This window comes from Lipophrys pholis (genome assembly GCF_963383615.2).
Source record: "Lipophrys pholis genome assembly, chromosome: 21".
NCBI lineage: Eukaryota > Metazoa > Chordata > Actinopteri > Blenniiformes > Blenniidae > Lipophrys > Lipophrys pholis.
In genome coordinates this window covers 4,623,416-4,643,806 of record NC_137649.1, presented here as the reverse complement: position 1 = coordinate 4,643,806, position 20,391 = coordinate 4,623,416, and the positions used below count along the sequence as shown (strand labels likewise).

Sequence of the window (20,391 nt, the reverse complement as noted above, 5' to 3'; positions counted from 1 at the left end):
GTCGGTATGAGAACGTGTGTGTGAATGTGATGAACTCTGTGAACAGCCCCAAAACACTTTACGCAGTTGAAAAGCACTATATAATGAAGTCCATTTACAGAATAGCTCAGGGTTCTGTTGTTTCAACACTCTTTAATCGTTTATACAAAATGTGAATCAAGACTCGTTGGGTGGTTTCTGACCTTAACACAAAGAAAAACGGGCACATTTTGTTCTCGTCCTGTCATCATCATAGACTATTTCACTTGTTTATCTGTTTTTGAATTGTAGAGAAGGAGCAATCGATCGGCTGGTCAACATCTACAAAGACGTTGTACACAAAACTGGAGTGAGTATCCTCTTTTATCCACGCACCTACATGTGCAAAGATCCAGAAAGTCATTCAGCATGTGGATTTTCAGGTTTTTACATTAAGGTTTGATGAGTTATCTCACCAGTCGTGTGCCTCTCTGCAGGGTTATCTGACAGAGAACGGCTACGTCAAGCTGGATCGGGTGGAGATGATCATGCAGGCTGTGGGCGTGGCTGAGGACAACATCTTCAAGAAGCGCAAAGACGACGAGGTGAAAAATCGCTACTTTCTTACAGGAAACTTCAGAACTGGCCCACCGATATCCACTGTGTGCAAAGTCCAGCCTGTGGTTCAAAGAGGCAAATTTATTCATCACTTATATGAGGATAAAAATCCAATAACTGGTAATGGGATTATTGAATTAATTAGATGGTGGTATTAAACACATTTTAGTTCAGGTTCCACATACAGCCAAATTTCATCTTGAGTCGGCCAGACTGGCAAAGTAGTGACATAATAACCTTAAATTTAAACTTTAAAGCTTTTCTTTGTTGCGGCGCAGAGTATATGTGATTAAAAAATACAAACAATTGCTCTTAAAATGACGACAATCTCAACATAAAGCCAATTTTAATTAAACTTTCTGGTGCAAAATACAGTTAGTTTGCTAGATTTAATGGGTGCATCACCAATATCTAAGTGTTGCGTCGCTTCTCATGATGTGTGTTAAAGAAAATATTTTTCTTTGAAATGTTTACAATCTGCGGGCTGGATTGGAGCCCCTTGCGGCCCATTTTTGGCCCATAGGCCCCATGTTTAACACCCTTTGTTTACATCCACTTCAGAAATGTGATCGATAAAGAAAGAACAATATATATCAGAAGAACAAATTATGAATGTACAAAGGCATCAGAGTATCAGAAATTTGGTGTGTTAATCTTGTTCCTCATTAGCAGATATCTGCTATGATTTAATCATGAGTTCAGATGAAACTTATCACAGCTTGGTGTTTACATGATCCGCTGGAAATGTGTCAACGCCCTTTTTTATATCTTGCAGGAGAACTTCAGGAGGAGAAATAAAGAGAAGAAAAGGAGGATGAGAGTAAGTAAAGTTGGATGAAAGCTCATGTAGCTTGTTGTTTCTAGTGTATTGTTCTCCATTGTGCATGTTTGTGTGGTTTCATTACAAAAACAACCAACAGCAACAGATAGTGGCCCAACATGAAAACGACATCATTTTCAGCGTTTCTGCCGTCTCCATGTAAACAGACAAAGTTTTTAAAACTGCCATGTACCTGAAAAACGTCATGTTTTCACTTGAAATGTTGTCACGTAAACAGGTCTTAAGTTTTCTTGTGTTCCTGCAGGCGGAGCAGCAGGGCCCCGCCTACATGACCTCGGGCCAGTTTGCCCCTCACGCCCTGGGCAGAAGAGACCGGCCCGAGTCCGTGCAGAATGCCCGACACCAGGCCTTCGACATGAGGATGCAACACAACCGGGTAACACTGCAACCATTCTGAAAACCATGTATATTTCAGTATGTTTCCATATCGATTCATAACTTTTAAGTAGAGATGTGTTTTCATACATCATAGTCATTTCTTCTGCATGTTATAGTACCATCAACCCACATACTCGCTTGTGCTTCTTAATCCACAAATGACTCAGTATATATATAAATAAATTAAATAAATAAATAAACAGGTTTTCCTACAGTATAACATGTATTTTATTTGTATATTCTTGTAATTGAGATATTATTCAAGAGAGTACATATTGTCCATTAACCTCAGGACCCGAGATTAAAACAAATCAACGTGACCATTTCCCACCATATTATGTGTATGTTTTTCATTTTGACTGGCAGTAATGAATCTATTGATTTTATTATTGTATTTTCAATCTTTGACGCTTTAATAAATGCTGATTCTCTTTTCTTTCTTCTCTCCAGGATGCTGCTCAGTCCCTGAAAGCCATGATGAAGAACGGAAGCAATGTGAGTTCGGTTCAATCTTTTAAATGCCAACATTTAAGGACACTGTTTCAAACGGACACTGAAACAGCATTTCACAGTTTTCCATTCAACAATGTGGATGCAGAGAATACATGATGCAAAAGTCTATATTATCACACAAAAACATTACTCTTACAAAAGACTCCAATCGCAACATAAAGCCAATTTTAATGAAACCTTCTAGTGCAAATACAGTGGAATGTCCAGGAAACGTATTCTGTAGCTGTTGCATTATGGGTGTTTTTACGAACTCACCCTGACAGTACAGCTTTGAGGCGAATGCTAGTTTGTTAGCTCTCGTAGCAGCATCATTGATATCTCAGCTCGGGTCTCCGTGTTGTGTTGTCGACTACTCTAAACTAAATTTGTTTAAGAAATCAATGTTTTCCTTTGGAATTTTTACCATTTACTTGGTGGTTTAGCCTGATTAGAGCCTCTTGCTGGCCGGTTTTGGCCCACAGGTTATATATTTGACACCCGTGGCTTAATTTCTGAATGAAGGGACGCTTCTGTCTGATGGTTCCGTAGCTCCAGCGAGTGGCCACATGACACACGTAGCTGTAATTTGTTCAGTGTATTTTGAATCCCTGCGTCGTTCTGTCCTCTGGCCATTTGTTTGAATTGCACATCGGTTGCCTCTGAACACTGACTCTGTCTTTTCCATCGAGTTCACGGACGTGCTCCTGTTTTAGAGTGTCTCTCGAGCCAGTAAATTTCCTGCCCATACATTAGCACATGAATGAAAGGAGCACAAAGGCTGTGGGGAAAAGGGGAAGGTTAAGTAGAAAAAGTAGTGATGATTTCACCTCACTGCACTGGCGTCCTTCAAACACACATATAGATGTACATAAATACAGAGCAGCTTCAGGTGAGGCAGCTATGGATTGGTTACCAGCTCCCCTCTACTTAATAACATTTTTCCTACATTCCGCTTCTTTTAACCTTTTGAAGGGCAATGGCATACCTGTTTCAATGTGAAATTTCAACCCAACGGTGTCATTTAGTATTTGAATGTTTTTGTTATTTTATTTTTTAACATTCTGACATTTGTTAAAAAAAAAAAAAAAAAAAAAAACATTTTTTTTAGTTTAATCATGTGGTTCATCACTTAAAATTCTCCAAAATGGTCTAAAATAGTAGTGCCAAGCCTGTGGGCCAAAACCAGCCTGCAAGAAGCTCCAATCCAGCCCAGGAAACGAGCCAACAAACTGGAGGAAAAAATCTTTTATTGAAATTCCAGGTTGTTGAGACTGTTACTTTACATCTTGTTACAAGTTGTATCTTTCGGCTCAATTATTGTTCCTTCTTTGGATGAGATACACGTCATAATTTTAAACATTTAAAGGTCCTCCTGCATCACTTTCCAGCCACACACAGTCTCTTTAAAACACGCTGCATCTTTTTCTGGACTGAATTTGAAGCGGTTTGTCGTCACATGCGTTGCATTGTCTAAAGGCTTTTCGCAGCTTTTTGTCAGTTTGAGCACTACAGCCAAGCACCACCGTTCAAAGAAATGAGCCCGCCATGCAAGTGTGACATTTATTTCTGTGAAAACTCGTCGGTTTATTGACTAATGATTCAATGGTGAAGTGTTTGTTCAGTCACTTTTTCTTTTTTATCTCATGTTGTGGAAACTAATTAAATAACCTGAGCTAAACCTCTTGAAAAACAGCTGGTGGTCTGGTTAAAACCTAACGGCTCTTGAGCTTCATGTTGATCTGTGTGTGTTCTTTGCTGTTGTTTCCCTTCCTGCTCAGTCCTCTGCTGGACCCAGTAACAGTGCAGACGGCCGGGGAGTGAAGAGGAAAGCAGAAGACAGTGACAGCGAGCCGGAGCCCGAAGACAATGTCAGGTAAACACTCGCAAAGCTGCTGGGGTCTGTGAAATCGTCATGTGGGGAAGCCACTGCCGGCGCTAAGCATGGCTTAAAGCAGGGGTGTCAAACATAAGACCCGTGGGTCAAAACCGGCCTGCAAGAGGCTCCAATCCGACCAAACCACCAAGCAAATGGTATAAGTTTCAAAGATCCATCCATTTTCCATCTACACATGCATTAATTCCTCAATCCATTCATTCATCCATCTTTCTGTCCTTCCATGCATTTGTCTATCCACCCCTGTGTTCATCTTTTCATTTACCAAACCCGTTACCAAAACTCCCACGGCTTTCCTTCCCCTCTTCGTCGTTATGTCACATTATTGTGTTAATATTACAGCGCAGCTGTTGCGTGATGCGCTTGTCTAAAACCATTCATAGTGCTCATCAGGCAGATACAGCTTTGTATAGTTTTAGCTACTTAAGAATAAGATCCACTTTAAATAGCCAGTGTGTGTAGGTGTGGTTGATAAACTGCATTCAGAATGAGTCTGTACCGATCACAGAACTGGAGAGATGTGCTCATTAATGCCACTGTGCTGCAGCACGAGCTGTTTAACTCTCTGCCACTTTATACACACACACACATGATTAATATGGAAAGCGGGAGCGTTGGAATAGATTCCTCTGACGCACTCGTCAGAGCTGCTAAATCCACGGTGCTAAATTGGTATTCATGGAGGCTTTCCTCTCAGGAGCCGGCGCTCCCTGCGGGCTCCTCCGAGGATCCGCCACGCAGATGCTGGACGGCCTTGATTATGTGTGCACAGCGCCCCAAATCTACCAAGAAGTCAAAGCCATTAAACTGGTCCTGCAGGTTTTTTTCTAGCCAGTAGACAAACAGAGGAGCATACGGTGAACTGTTTGTCTCAGTGTTGTTTCGATTTACCTACAACAGAGCCATGATCCAGTTGTTAGTGATGGATTCACTGTTCTGAGTCTGTAGATTAGTGAGTGAATATTAAAGCAGTAGGTTGTCGAAACTTTGCCACACCCTCGCATTTACAGTTTAATACAGAGGTCTGCAGCCTTTTTGACCAAAAGAGCCGTTTTCATGAGTGAAATTTGTCTGGAGCCACAAAATATGTGAATCATCTGAAATGAAGGGAAAAAAACTGCCTAAGAAATGCTCTACACACAAAAACTGAGGTTGTATTCATGAAGTGTCACATGTACAACTGAAATCTATTGTATGAAATTTTTTTATCTTTTTTGGCCATTGTCAGGATTTTTTTTTTCATGAATTTTCCCACGTTAGCCGGTTTCATCCCAGATAGACGAGTCCCAGATAGACGACTTGTTACAAATAATTCACTTATTATAATATTTCAGTGACCTAGGATAAATAGTACTGTATTTTTACACATAAAGACACATAGTCTTTTGACAAAGTAGCTGAACATTCGTTTAAAATTGCGGCGGGGGAAGTAAACAAAAACAGGGTCCCGATGTTGGGCCAAACATTTATGTTTTATAAAGACACACAAAGTAGCTCAACAGCGGCCCGCCTCCCTGCCCACAGCACGGGATTGTATCTATCTATCTGAGGAAAAAACACTATCGTCTAGCAGGGAATCCCTTTAGCCATTTTGTGGATCTTGGCTATTTTAGCCTCTTTAGCGATTAAGCTATTTATAGCCACTGTTTATTTCCTAATGGTTAGAGCAGTTTTAGTTGTAGGAGCAGTTAATAAGCTTTTCTACCAAACTTTTTTAGATTTTTTTGTCCCCCTTTTTTTTTTTTAAGTTTCTTTTTTTTTCCCTCCAAAAAAGCTTTTCTTGCTACTATTGTCATTTGAGTTTGACCATTTTCCTGTATTATATATTTGTTTTGAGTAAATTTAACAATTTTTTTGTTGTTGTTTTTAGCCATCCCAGCTATTTTGGATGCTTTAGCTCAGTAGATCAGTTTTTTACATCAATATGGAATACAAATTCAATAGAAATGAAAGGAAAAACGTTTATTTCGATTACATATTCTGAAAGCCTCCTGACGTCGCTACTGCTGAAGAGCTTCAGAACCGCAAATTGAATACCTGTCATTATCTCTCTTGCTCTCACATTCTTCCATCTCTCAATAATAATATAATCTCAATATAAAGCCAATTTTAGTGAGACCTTCTGGTACAAAATACAGTAAAATGTCCCAAAAATATGTTTTTTTTTTTACAAACTCACTCTGACAGCAGGTGTTGATGCTTTCATGGCAGCATCACCGATATCTCAGCTCGGGTCTCAGTGTTGTGTCCGCCTTTCTTTTGTTTCAGAATCAATGATTTCTTTGAAATTTTAACTGTATGCTTGATCGATTGGGCGGATTAGAGCCTCTTGCAGGCCGGTTTTGGCCAATAGGCCTCATACTTGCCATCCCAGCTGTAGACTCATGTTTTCTTGAAAGACATTGGACAGAATTTATTTATTTATTTATTCATTTATTTATTTTTAAAAAAAATTTGTTGAGAAAAAAGTCTTCTTTTTTTTTTAATTCATGACAAACATCTTTTTAAAAAAATGGAGATTGATAAACATAAAACGATTTCTGAAGTATTTGCAACCAGTCGGTTTATTAGTAACAGCCCAGCAACATGAATAAAGGAGCAATTTGGAAAGTCGGAGTCTCCGAGAATGAAGTGATATTGATATTGCTCCTCCAAAAAGGTTGACTGAGTGCCTGTGGTTGTTTGCCCTGCAGGTTGTGGGAGGAAGGCTGGAAGCAGCGGTACTACAAGACCAAGTTTGACGTGGACGTGAGTGACGAGGACTTCAGGAAGAAGGTGGTCAAGTCGTACGTGGAGGGTCTCTGCTGGGTGCTGCGCTACTATTACCAGGTAACACACCGTGAGCATGTAGAATACTATCATAAGCTCACCTGAGATCACTCCTTTTATTCACGACACAAAACATGCCCCAAGTCTCCCTCTCCCTCTCTCTCTCTTTTTTTAAGATGCACTCCCACTCATTTTGTACGGCATGAATGGATCAGTTTTTCTTCAGCTGGGCCTGAAATCGTTAATTTTTTCCTTCAAGGTCGCCTCTTCAGCGTGAAAATAAAGACATTTTAGCTGACGGGCATTAACAGCAGCGTTAGTAGCATCGAATTCGTCGGCGTGTTTTCGAGCATTGAGGGTAAATCCAAGGTGAAAGACGTCGCCGAGCAGATCCTGCATGTAACGACGCAGACAAAGAAAAGTACTTTAGTTTGTGAAAGCAATAAAACATTAATATCTCACCCAGATAAGAATCACGCTTAAACTAGAGTCAAGTTATAGAATCCACACAGGAACTGATCTGCCTTCGAGATTTGTAGTTGTTGCACATCACTTATTTAAATATTGAAGGAAACTTTAATTCCATGGTGGTTGTGGTTGAATATTTAAAGACCCTATGAAATAATAAAAAGGACACTGCCCAGTTTCAGTCTTGAGTCCAAAAGCGAAATGTTGATTTAGTTCCCAAAAATGGTCCAAAAATGGTCTCATCATTTGCACATCAAAGGCGAAACTTCTTTTCTACTGTAAGCCTGTTAAACATGGCTGGGAGATATGGCCTTTTATCAATGTCACGATATTCTTAGGCCATATCATGATATATATCTCAATACTTTGCCTTAGCCTGAAATCAAACGCTTTTGATGCAACAAATCTCACTAGTGTGATGATTCTATGTCTACATTAAAACGTTCTTGTTTATACTACATTTAGGGATGGGATGGCCGATCCTATCAAGTATCGGGTTCCGATACCAACGTAATCCACGGATCGGAAATTTCCGATATTTAGCTTGCTAGTCATCGTACAGTGCTGTGATGACAATCATTATGCTCAAGCTCAGACTCAAGCTCAGACTCAAGCTCAGACTCAAGCTCAGACTCAAGCCATTATGTCCAGGTGAATGAGAGAGAAGTGGTTTTTCTGAGTGGTTTGCGGTGTAGTTAATTTTTGACATTTCTGGTTAAACTATTTACGGATCCGTCAGGTTTCCCTTCCCAACGTAAAACTCATTCCTACACCCTTGTGTGCTGCGTTAGTGCTGGAAAAAATGCTGTTTGTGCTGCATTGCTAAAGAAGAAGATTTAAAGATATAAGTTTATTATGAGATGACGACGTCACTCAGACCCCCACATTTTCCAAATTGAACGAGAATCGTTTGTATTGCTTCCTTTTCTGACCTGATAATAACCTCAAGTTGCCTTTTGAGAGAATACATGCATACATTTGTACATTTCATACTTGCCTGTACAGAGGAGTTTATTACAACCTCATATAAAATCAACAATAATGATAATAATATCAAACCAAACGGAGCTCTGGTATCAGAATAGTATCGGTATCGGCAGATATCCAAATTCAAGTATCGGGATCGGATTGGAAGTGAAAAAATGTGGATCGGGGCATCTACAGCTACATTAATATATGCTGATATTTAACTTGGATGCAATAAGGGGGAAATCACAACATAGTGAATCTTGCCGAAACAGAATTTATTAAACAGCCCAGTCATTAAATTGTAAATTTTTGTCTTTTTTTCTCTCACTTGAATAAGCAACTCAGGTAGAGCTTTCTCTGCAAAATACTTGCAGATAATGCATAAGACAATAACATGTCCATCCTCATATGCACTGTATGCATGTTAGTGCTCTTACAGTCTACAGACTTCCATCTTTAAGTTACTGGCCCTTTATAACTATTTATTGACACTACTTTCTTTTACTATATTTTTATCAAAATTTTATTTTGCACTGTGTGATCTTCTTCTACTATCCTGCTTTGCTGCAGTAACAGTTTCAATTTCTCCGTCTGTGAGATCAATAAGGGATTATCTTATCTTATATCTTGGGTCATGTGTTTTCTCAATCCAAACTTTTCAACCACACGAACTGGGACCATGTCTTCTGCTATGTGGCAGGTTACCGCGAACATTATCTCCTTATGTTTTGGATTATTTTGCTGTTTGGATCTGGAAAGGGAAGACGCCAGAATAAATTGGGTCACCGCCGGTCGCTTCAACTTCTTAGTTGTTGTGGAACCGGCAGGAGACGTTGACGTGTTTCAGTTGCAGACGCTCATATTCTAGGGAGTGGATTTTTAAATGGTGATATAACTTTGTTTGTTGTGGCGATGCTACTGCGGCATATTTTGCACAACACTCTTGTTAGTTTATCATCTTTCTTCTTGACTACAAACTCCCACCATACGATGGCTACCCATTAGCACTCTGCTAAGCTAAGGTGTATGGCGGGAGTACGGGATGTCTGTAGATGTACAAGTTTTGTCTCTAAGAGCCCGCCTGCTCCCGGCGGCAATTTAATATCCGGGGCTAAAAGCTGCAGTGTGACAGTCAAATAGTCCCCATATAGTCATTTTCTATATCGCACAGAGAACAAGCCACAGAGGGACCCAAATACTGACCTGGGAGCAGTGGGATTCAAACCTGCAAAACAGAGATATTCAAACGCGATAGTATCAACCACTACTACCCCCATAGTTTATTTCAGAATTTAAAGTAATCTGGATGACGTTTGTTATAGTCGGTACCAAAATTTGTGATGTAGATATCAATGTATAATTCTGAAATATGTGAGGCCTGGATTATGCGGCCATGTTGATCTTTTCCTCTGCAGTAGAGCGAGAGGGGGGTTTGGAACATTGTGTGGAGGTAGATGGGTCATAATCCTGCCGCATGCAGAAGCTGAATGACAGAAAGTATCCTTTATTTACAATCTTTAAACTTATTTTCTTACTCTAAACTACTCATGCCAGGATCACTGAGCCGCCACAGTGGAATATGTCTGGGCCAAAGTTTAGCATTAAAAACCGTTAAGGTTTTTGGAGAAACGTTCAGTTTTCATCTAGTTTTAACTTTGTTTCACTCAAGGACTTTTAAACTGTGAGGTCTACTGAGTCAAGTCGTTTAATGAGATTGTTTTTCTGAAACTCATCAGAACAATATAGATCTCGGTCATCTGCTGAAAATGTTCTTTTATCCTTTTCAGTGGGAAACACAAAAGCTGCTTTTTGAAAGAAAAAAAAAGTTGAGTTTTGGCAAATATTGAATAGAAAAAGTTTTGTTGCCATTTGGTCAGGACAGTACCGGTACTTTAAAATCTTTGTTCATTACTCGTAATCAGCTATACACAGAATGTCTGAATATTTGAGAGTATATTCAAGAATAGCACACCATGGGAAGAAATGAAAATTCTATATAAATGTAAATATCTTTTGATAATTCCAGCTAAAAGCGTCTTAGATTATTTGCAAAAGAACAAAAATAAAGGGGAAGAGTAAGCATATATATATATATATTTATATATGTGTCAAACATAAGGCCCATGAGACAAACCGACCCGCAAGAGGCTCCAATTCGGCCAAACCACCGATTTTTGTCGAGTAGTGACACAAGAGAACACTGAGACCTGAGCTGAGATATCAGACAGCAAACTAGCATTAACCTCAAAGCCGTACTGTCAGGATGAGTTTGTAAAAACACCAATAATGTAACAGCTGTAGGGAAAGTTTTTTGGATATTTCACTATATATTTTTTTTTATTTAGTTAGTTTTGTGAAAATAGAGGTTTTTTTTAATCATGTATACTCTGTGCCACAACAAAGAAAAACTTAAAACTAAAATTTTACAGGTTTTTATTTTACTGGTCAGGCCCAATCGAGATAAACTCTCTCGCACCCAAAAAAAAAATATATATATTTTTTTTATGTTTTATATTGACATTGAGTGAATTTCGACCAAAATACACTTTTGTTGGTTTTGTAGCTTCTTTACCAAAGTGTGTGTGTGTGTGTGTGTGTGTGTGTGTGTGTGTGTGTGTGTGTGTGTGTGTGTGTGTGTGTGTGTGTGTGTGTGTGTGTGTGTGTGTGTGTGTGTGTGTGTGTGTGTGTGTGTGTGTGTGTGTGTGTGTGTGTGTGTGTGTGTGTGTGTGTGTGTGTGTGTGTGTGTGTGTGTGTGTGTGTGTGTGTGTGTGTGTGTGTGTGTGTGTGTGTGTGTGTGTGTGTGTGTGTGTGTGTGTGTGTGTGTGTGTGTGTGTGTGTGTGTGTGTGTGTGTGTGTGTGTGTGTGTGTGTGTGTGTGTGCGTGCGTGCGTGTGTGGCCTGCGCTCCTTGTTTGCCATGTGATTAAACACTGAATCATTTCGCAGTCGTAAAATATTGATCTTTATCTTGAAATGAAATAATCAGCGGCGGAGCCTCTCCAGGAGAGCCGGGGGCGCCTGCGGCTGAGCCGCGGGGATTTGTCCGGCCTGATTGTGCAGCTCACGCGAGCTCCGTGTTGACTCCCCGCCAATCCAAAAGCCCGTCTCAGGGGGCCGCTCTGAATGAATTCATTAGCGCGGGGCCCTCGGCGGCGCGGGGGACGTGTCTGCGCTCCACTTCCACACATTCACGCTTCGAGTTATGATCACGCACACCTCGCCAAACGATGAGGGAGCGCGGAGAGGGGGTTTATCCCGGGCTGGTGTGTCACAGGTGTGTGTAGGTGTCTGCGATGTGCTCTGCTTCAGAATGAACGTAAAGGCAGACCGCTCCTCTCTGTCTGAATATCATTCGCTTCATCTTCCTCATCCACTGAATACATTTCCCGCCCTGCTTTAGAAATGTCACAAACTATAGAATGTGCGAGAGACTCGGCAGCCAGTTTAATGGGGACACCTCGTCAAAAAGCTGCCTTGTTTTCACAATTTGGATTAGTTTAGTTTTCCTCCTTCGTTAAAAGTAGAAATGGCACACCCCTGAAAGCATGCTAAATGTGCACTCAACAGTGGATTAATTAAAAAAATTATACTTTTATTAAACTGCCTTTTTAATATTAGAATTTTTTTGATGCTTTTTGTATCTTCAAATCTAAAATTATCTCTGATTGAAGATTCTTTGCTATATTTGTGCTTTAAAGTGATTTATAAGATTGACTGGAATAGAATCAGTTGTTTTTTAAGGACCAATAAACTGTCGTTTCCGCCGATTTTCTTTGTGTAACGAGTCCCGTGCCGTCAGGAACTCGAACACAAAAAGCGCACCTCATATGGAAAATTCAGGAAAAGTGTGCTATGACTTTAGTTAACAATTCAGCAAACCGTTTCCACACAGAACTGTGAGGAGGTGGATGGGATTTCAGCGGAAAACACAAAACATAGGGGACCCAAGTCGGCAGCGAGCCACAAAATTTCATAAGAAATGTTGTACTTGTGCTCAAAATCTAAATACCAAACTGAACTTGTCGTCTTTGCAATGTTTTTATCTTTTGAAATCAAAAAACATACTCTTTGCAGATTGAACACGTTTTCTTTTTTTTTTTTTAACTATAAGTAGTGTGCTGACTATGCAGGAATAAACACTTTTCATCACTCTTAGTTTCAGGATAGAAAATGTGTTTCTTAAAGCAGCTGATGTTGCTTTCATGGTCTGTTATCGTTTAGGAATTTCTCTAAAAACTTCTCTGAAAGCTGTTGCCGCTGCTTTTCGGTCCCAGTCCCTCAGGAGTTGCTCTCAGACTACATGTGGGCCGGTACTATTATATATATTGTTAGTATTTTATAATCTGGACATAATCTGCATTTTAAAGCAGTCACATCAGAGATTAGATCATCACAAGGCGTGCTCTAGTATCTTACCATGTGTACGGTTGGTGCAAATGTACCAAACATGCAAACAAAAACTATTTAAATTTATAACCATTGAAATGGGAGAATAATGACATAATAACATATTAAAGCTGATTAACCCTTTCTTCACCTGACCATGTCTTTTGGTCTTTTTACCGGTTTTGTGAGCCCAGATCAAAAACCTGTCTCTCATTAAAGACTATAAGCTGTTTGCTCCTCACAGTGATCAGCCTGAAATTAATCGACTTGAAGAATCAAACTGAAATTCTCGCAATTGAATTAAAAGGAAACTTTTCTGTTTTATCCGGGGATAAGCACTATTTATTAGCCGTATAACCCGAATGTTTGATTGTGTTTCAAATTTGAGATGGTTTGTTTAATGTGTGTAATTTATGAGGAAATGAACAGTTGTAATGTAAAACAGGACGGTTTCTGGTGTTCTAATTTAAATAAATAGTTTAGAAGTTACTAGATATGCATATTAACAAGGTTGGGTCCTGTATTTGATGGATTAATTGAGATTAAGTCATTTACACTGGAAGATGATTGTAACATTTTGTCATAGTTGGATCATGATGAACAAACACAATATGAGAGAGAAATCCATTTCTCATTGAAGAATATAAACTGTGCCACTGGAAATTAATCAATCAGCTGTTTGAAGGATTAATGAACCATTACTAATATTTAAAAAACTATATTATTCTCCAGAAAACTTGGTTTAAAAATATTTGGTTAAAAATTGACAAAAAAAAACAAACAAAAAACTTTTTCTTTCATTTTACAGAAGAAATAGTAAATTATGAAGATAAGGGATAAATATTGTTTTGTGTGATGATTTTTCTGGCGTGTTTTTATCGTGCTGAACTGTGAACTGATGCGTAGTTTGACATGTTAATGGTTGTAAATAAAGTTTTGATGTTAACAAAGTTTAAATGATTGTTAATGGAGTTCAGCCCCACAGTGATCAGATACATGGCAGCACTACGAGATGAAACCTTCGGCTCTGAGACCAGAGCGGAGCAGCAACTGATTTTCTTTTGTGTGCATCTCGCGGACAGTGAGGCTGATTCCTGTTTGTCGCCGCGCTCCGTGGTCTTTGACCCGCCAGCCCTCAGTCACCAATGAGTTTCTCCTCCAGACAAAACATTTTGTCATATTACCATAAATGATCTGCGCGATTATTTGGACGTGGAGATCGGAGCCTTGCCTGCCTTTTATCATGGTAAAGGCTCCCGTATTATCATGTGAATGACCATCTTTGATAATAGAGTGGCGGGGCTTTAGAGCGAGGCGGGCTGAGATGTGAGGATCGGCGGATTTATCGGAGAGGACCTCGTTTTTCTCAGAGGTGGATTGTGGGAAGTGAAGGTCGTTCTTTGGTGCGAGGCGTGTTTGCTCAGGAAGGATAAGTGGTCCAAGCACTAGATCAGCCGAGTTGGATTTTTTATTTATTTTTTTTCTTTGTCCATGAACAGTTCAGAGCCACAGAGCTCAGGAAGGGAATCGTTTCTGGCATGTAAGAGGCTCTCAGCAGGTGTTTGCAGTGCAGGGGTATCTCTACAACATCTGGGAGGTTAGATTTTAAAGGAGGGGGGGGGGGGGTTACAAAAATCAGTCCTCGTACAGCACTGACAATGACGTCGAAGATGTGATTCTGGTCGTTGGATTTACCGGCGAATATAGCGCTCTCGGCCTGATCAGGTTTCAGACTCCTGAAGGATTTTTAAATGTCAGCGTCGCCGCTTCATTTCCGTTAGATTGGATTTTAAGCTCAAAACTTTAGTGTAAAAAGGGCAAAGAAAAGCTTTTTCACTCCTCCTCTCTTCTTTCCATTTGTCATTTTGTCCTATTACATTAACTCAAGCCCCACTCGGACAAAGAAAAAAGACAACAAATCATCTCCAACCAACAATTAACTCAAACAGAGAAATGATTCATTCTGATCTGCAAAACTTTCTTTGGTCTCGGATCCCAAAATACAACAATCTTTATTTTTTTTGCATTCCTTCTCATTGAGTTTCAAACATCAAGTAAAACCCAGTACTTTTTCCCATTTGGTTGTATATTAATGAAGGTCACATTTAACTCAGCATTTTGATCATGTATTGACATCCTGCTTCACAAATTCATGCTGTTTAAAAAAATATATATATATATACAAAACATACTGGCACAAGCCATAAAATTATTTCAATTTTGCAAACATAGAGCAAGGATGTCGAACATAAAGCCCATGAGCCAAAACAAATTTCACAGGAAATGTAGATTTATTTTTTTAAGTTAATTTCTTAAGAATAGCAACACGACACTGAGACCCGAGCTGAGCTGAGATATCAGTGATGCTGCCATGAAATATAGTAAACTAGCATTAACCTCAAGGCCATGCTGCCAGGGGAAGTTTGTAAAAACACCCAGACTGCAATAGGATGCATTCTAGAGAGGTTTATTGGACATTTCACTTTATTTTGCACCTGAAGGTTTGAATAAAATTGGCATCGTATTGAGATTTTGGCCGTTTTTAGTAGTAATTGTTTGGTTTTGTGAAAACCAGTCATTTTCATCACATATACTCTGCACCACGTCAAAGGAAAGCTTTAAAGGCAAATTTATTTATAGTCAATGTGCCTCTTACATAATCCCATTCATCCCTCACATTTACTGAAATCATCTCCTTTCTCTTTCAGCTGCATCTGTGGCTCCCTCTTCTCTCCATTCTCTCTCTAGTCTAGTCTTTTCCTGTCTTCCGTCTCCTCTGCTTTTTTCCACCTAATAACGGTGGGAATAGCTGCAACACATTTGTGATGATATGATACACTTTGTGTTATTAACACCTCGTCTGAATATTATCCAATTTTACCCTAGATTGAGTCATCAAATGCTGACTGTTACTTCTTCTTCTCTCTTGGCATTCTTTGAACGTCATACATTGCTGTGATTTTGTTCTCTTTGTCTTTCTCCTATTTATCCCCCCTGATCTGATTTCTCAGCTCCATCTCTTAAAACATAAAGAAATCTGCCCGCTTAAATTTTTTTCTTTTGCTCCCGCTACTTCCGCCTGTATCTGCACTGTTTTGAGCGCCTCTGCTTCTCCAAAGTTACATTTCTGTCTTCCTGACCTCATGAGGACCAAGTCGTGGTATTGTAGCATCATGTGCTGCTTTATGTGGACTTCGTGACATGGACGTCATTTTTTCTGTGCACTGCGCTCCCTGGCAAGGAGGCTGTTAAACTAATTTTTAAAAGAAAATTGTAAAAGAAATATAACCACACCGGCAGATGTTGTCAGATCTGCAGCCTTTCTGCCACTTAACGTAGCGTTATGGACGGTTTGCAGCGCAACAACGGTAACTTGCGGGGAGGAAGTTTGTGCAGCAGGTCGACTCCGCCTGCTGACAGCTGCGCACACACGCTCACGCTCACCCTGTGTGCAGGATTTTCCCGCACTATAAAAGATAGATTAGCGGGCATTGCTGAAATATGTTCAGATTCCTGCATATTTCCTCCATGTGAGACTCCTCTATGTGTTTTGCTGATGCTGCTTGTGTGAGAGCACATTATCACCATGTGACACAATCCTGTGCACTGATTGGCTTCTGGGCTCCTCATGCACCGCTTCATTGCCGTTTTCCTTTTCGAAATAGTGTAAATACTCGATACTGTTAAAATTACACATTGTCAAAACAACATTCACGGTTATATAGGAGACGATGTGCATCGCACACCTCTACTTATCTGACTAAGATTATGAAATGCGTGAAAGCAAAAGGATTACAAAAGGCATAAGGAAAATGATTTACAGACCTGATCTCAGTTCCTTCAACCCAGGACTTTATGGGTTCTAACCGATGGCCGCACAGCCGGTTAAATTTAAAAACAATTTTTACAAGTTACAGGACGCACACCCGAGGAGTCTCCAACCCATCCATCCATACATCTTCTATCCCACTTATACTGTTCAGGGTTGTGGGGTGCTGGAGCTGATCCCACCTCACTATGGGCAAAGCCTCAAACCCAAAATATGAAAAAGTAAATAAATAAAAATACGTTTAAATTTACCGGTCCGTCCCACTCAAATTGAAACTGGTTCAATGTGGTCCCTGAACTAAAATGTGTTTGATCTCTCTGGTTTAGACAGAGAGGAATGACTTGGCGCTGATTTTCATTGAAGCCTGAAACAAACGTGTTTGTTTTTCTTTGACATCAAAACGACACGCACAAACACAAACACACACACACACACACACACACACACACACACACACACACACACACACACACACACACACACACACAACAGCCATTCTACCTCCCACTACCTGCTACAGAATCGCATTGCAAATTTACACGCTGTGAAAAGTGTCGTCTTATTAAAGTCTGTGGTTGTTTGCATGTTGATTTGCAGGGCTGTGCCTCCTGGAAGTGGTACTTCCCGTTCCACTACGCTCCGTTCGCCTCCGACTTCAAAGAGATCAAAGATATGTTCACAGACTTTGAGAAGGAAACCAAACCGGTGAGAAGAACTTCTCTCATCTTCTTTTGTCTCATCATTCTCAACAATATTGATTTTCATTTTATTTTTTAATAAGGGCCAGAACAAACAAGAGTTCTGTCTTTGCAGTCCAATCAGACATCAAGAACAGCACAGCAAACACAACTCATTCAGTGTATGAACACGCCAATGACAGATGTCTGTTTTTTTTTTTTTTTATACCTACATGTGTTGTTTTATATCAGTACACATTGTCACGATAAAGAATATTCTTCAGCAAATTTATAGATCCTATGTTATTGCAAAACTTACTTTTTAAAGGTTTTCTAACAGCAATATGTGTCTCCACGGCCTGTGAATGAGACCCCAGCAGTGAGGGAAGTCTGCCATCTCCCTCACTTGCTTGTTCCACTTTTTAGTGAATGTCACGACTTATTAACTGTAGAAACACGTATAACTAAACTAAGTAACATGGTCAGATACACCATCTTCAGGATTCTCTCCTTCTGGGTCAGATTCTGGTTCAAATGTTTGAACAACATATATTATATGAGTCATAGCGATAAATCCACCGTGAACGTTGTTCCAGTGTTTTGGATAGGGATGGGGCCAATCTGATCCAGTATCGGTATCGGGTGCCGATACCAACGTAATTCGCGGATCGTAAGTCTTTGCAGGTTGGATCTGAAATTTCCGATCCGTGAATTGTGTTGGTATCGGAACCCGATACCGATACTGGATCGGATCGGCCCCATCCTTATCTGGAGTAGACCTGGACAGACACAGCTCATCAGCATTTAACGGCACAGACACAGAAAGAGCCTGTTCTCAGCAGAACTCACTAGAGGGACCTTTTAGATTCGTTGAAATTCAGGACCAAGGCTGGATTTGAGGAAATCCACTTTTAATACAATGTTGTTGGACCTCTGACACCGGTGTGGAATTGTTGGAGAACTGTATAATATGGGACCTTTCATATATATATATTTTTTCAGACATCATGAATTATATCACCTTTTGCTTTAAGGATTTCTTCCTGTTGTTTTGTAATTTGAGTTGATAAATGACTCGGTGTACTTTGTATAGTTCAAACCTCTGGAGCAGCTGATGGGAGTGTTTCCTGCCGCCAGTGGAAACTTTCTTCCCGAGACATGGAGGAGTCTCATGAGCACTCCAGTGAGTCTCCTTTCACATCAATATAAACAACCTCACAGGCGTCTTCAAATGTTTCAGCTCCTTGTTTTGTTTCAGGATTCATCCATCATTGACTTTTACCCAGATGACTTTGCCATTGATCTCAATGGAAAGAAATACGCCTGGCAGGGTGAGTCTTTTTCTCCAGAAAGATCAGCGGTTATACAAACCTCTTAAAATGTTCACTTTGTGTACCTGGCGAGGCGCAATCACTGCTAACCTAGACTTTGGTTTAATTTGATATTTTTTCGTTGCCATTCCTTTGAATAGAGCACTTGGATCATACAGACAGAGTACCTACTACATTGTAGACTACTCGCGATGATTTAGCTCAATCTTTTGCTTACTTCGGATTGCAGCTTTGCTTGAATACGACTTGGTGACACACAACTTCAGACCTGTTTTTAGCAACTGTGTTCACCCATATTTTAATGACGCTTCCTTCTTTTGTGAAGGTGTCGCCTTGTTACCTTTCGTCGATGAACGCCGATTGAGGGCTGCTCTGGCTGACGTCTACCCCGACCTCACCGTCGAGGAAGGTAAGAAAAAGCTGACGCAATCGCAAACAGATTTAAATCATGATTACTGCCATCCATCATATTGTGGTTTATATAAACCGAAAACTGTGTTTTTTGTATAGAACTTTTACATATGTTTGGACACTTGAATATTAATCTGAAAAAGTTTGTTTTCGTAAATAAAAAGCCCCATCCTGTTTTAATTTTTTTTATTGAAGCATATCACCTTTGACAACTCGATTTATAAAACCTCCATAGAAAATAGTCATTGTCTTATTGTCTCCAGCAACAGCTAAATCTGGTACAAAGCATCTTATCTTTAAGATTAATGTATTTTGTAAATGGTGTCTGACAAATAAACTAAACTATTACCATTCCTGTTAGTGTACCTCCAGCAGTGTTTTTGAATGATCAGAAATGTACTATTCATTTGGTCTCCAGCCTCTCGGTTCTGTCTCACAGCTGCTGTCTTCTCCTCTGTTACAGTGAGAAGAAACAGCCTCGGCAGCGACGTGCTGTTTGTTGGGAAGTGTCACCCGCTCTTTGACTTCATCCACGAACTGTACCGTGGTGAATCTCAAGAGGTGACCGACACAAAATACTCATTTAAGTCCATTTCAAGATGATTCACACTCAGCCGCAGTTTTTGTGTCAGCTGATTCAGCCTCTCTCTTTTTATCGTTTCTGCACACACATTCATCTGCTGAGTAACTCTTTGTGTAATTCTCTGTGCTGCAAACTTCGATTTCTTTCCTCTTTTGTGCTGCGTCATTGTGCTGCAGATGTGTAGTGAGTCTGTGCAGGTGTCACCCACTCGGGATTCAGTCTGGTTGATTATGCATTTGCAAACCGCATCACTTGCTCAGACTGGCGTCGCACTCGCCACATGAATAATTCATGAGGAGCTCGTCTGAACAGTGGAGCATGTGGAACGGCACACGTTAACCTCCGACTCGGTAACACCTCGTAAACTGGACATTTGAGTTGTTCTTTGTCTCCATCAGGGCACTGAGATACCCGCAGAGCTGTGCCATGGAATCCAAGGTATATTAAATCTTGATGACGACCCTATTCTACCAGATAAGTAAGAAACGCCGGCTCTACTCTCACTTTTGTACGTCTCGTCCAATGTTTCTAATGTTCCAACCCAAATAGAGGAGAAGCTGGTCGAGTACGGCCGTGACAGTCAGCCTGTTGTTTCAGTCGTGTGTTTCTATCTCCTCCTCAGGCCGGTGGAGTCACCGATCCCATCGCTGCGCGACATCACTCAGAACTTTTCAATCGGGTGAGTCGGCCATCTTTGATTTAAATTTAGAACATCTAGTTATATTTCTATCTTGATCAGACACAAACGGGTACATTTTCAAACTTAATGCGGCATAGAGAGAAACATTC

General features: G+C 40.2%; 1 protein-coding gene across 1 annotated transcript in view; it reads left to right on the top strand.

Annotated features, from left to right (window-relative positions):
• xrn2 (5'-3' exoribonuclease 2) overlaps positions 1-20,391 on the top strand; it is a 49,223-nt gene that overhangs the window by 8,764 nt on the left and 20,068 nt on the right. The window contains exons 12-25 of the mRNA XM_080490378.1: positions 271-328; positions 456-563; positions 1,352-1,396; positions 1,662-1,793; positions 2,246-2,290; positions 4,066-4,160; positions 6,875-7,010; positions 17,198-17,305; positions 18,371-18,460; positions 18,536-18,608; positions 18,934-19,017; positions 19,483-19,580; positions 20,001-20,080; positions 20,225-20,281. Coding sequence (XP_080346504.1) covers positions 271-328; positions 456-563; positions 1,352-1,396; positions 1,662-1,793; positions 2,246-2,290; positions 4,066-4,160; positions 6,875-7,010; positions 17,198-17,305; positions 18,371-18,460; positions 18,536-18,608; positions 18,934-19,017; positions 19,483-19,580; positions 20,001-20,080; positions 20,225-20,281 — 1,209 coding nt within the window. The remainder of the gene's footprint in view (positions 1-270; positions 329-455; positions 564-1,351; positions 1,397-1,661; positions 1,794-2,245; positions 2,291-4,065; positions 4,161-6,874; positions 7,011-17,197; positions 17,306-18,370; positions 18,461-18,535; positions 18,609-18,933; positions 19,018-19,482; positions 19,581-20,000; positions 20,081-20,224; positions 20,282-20,391) is intronic.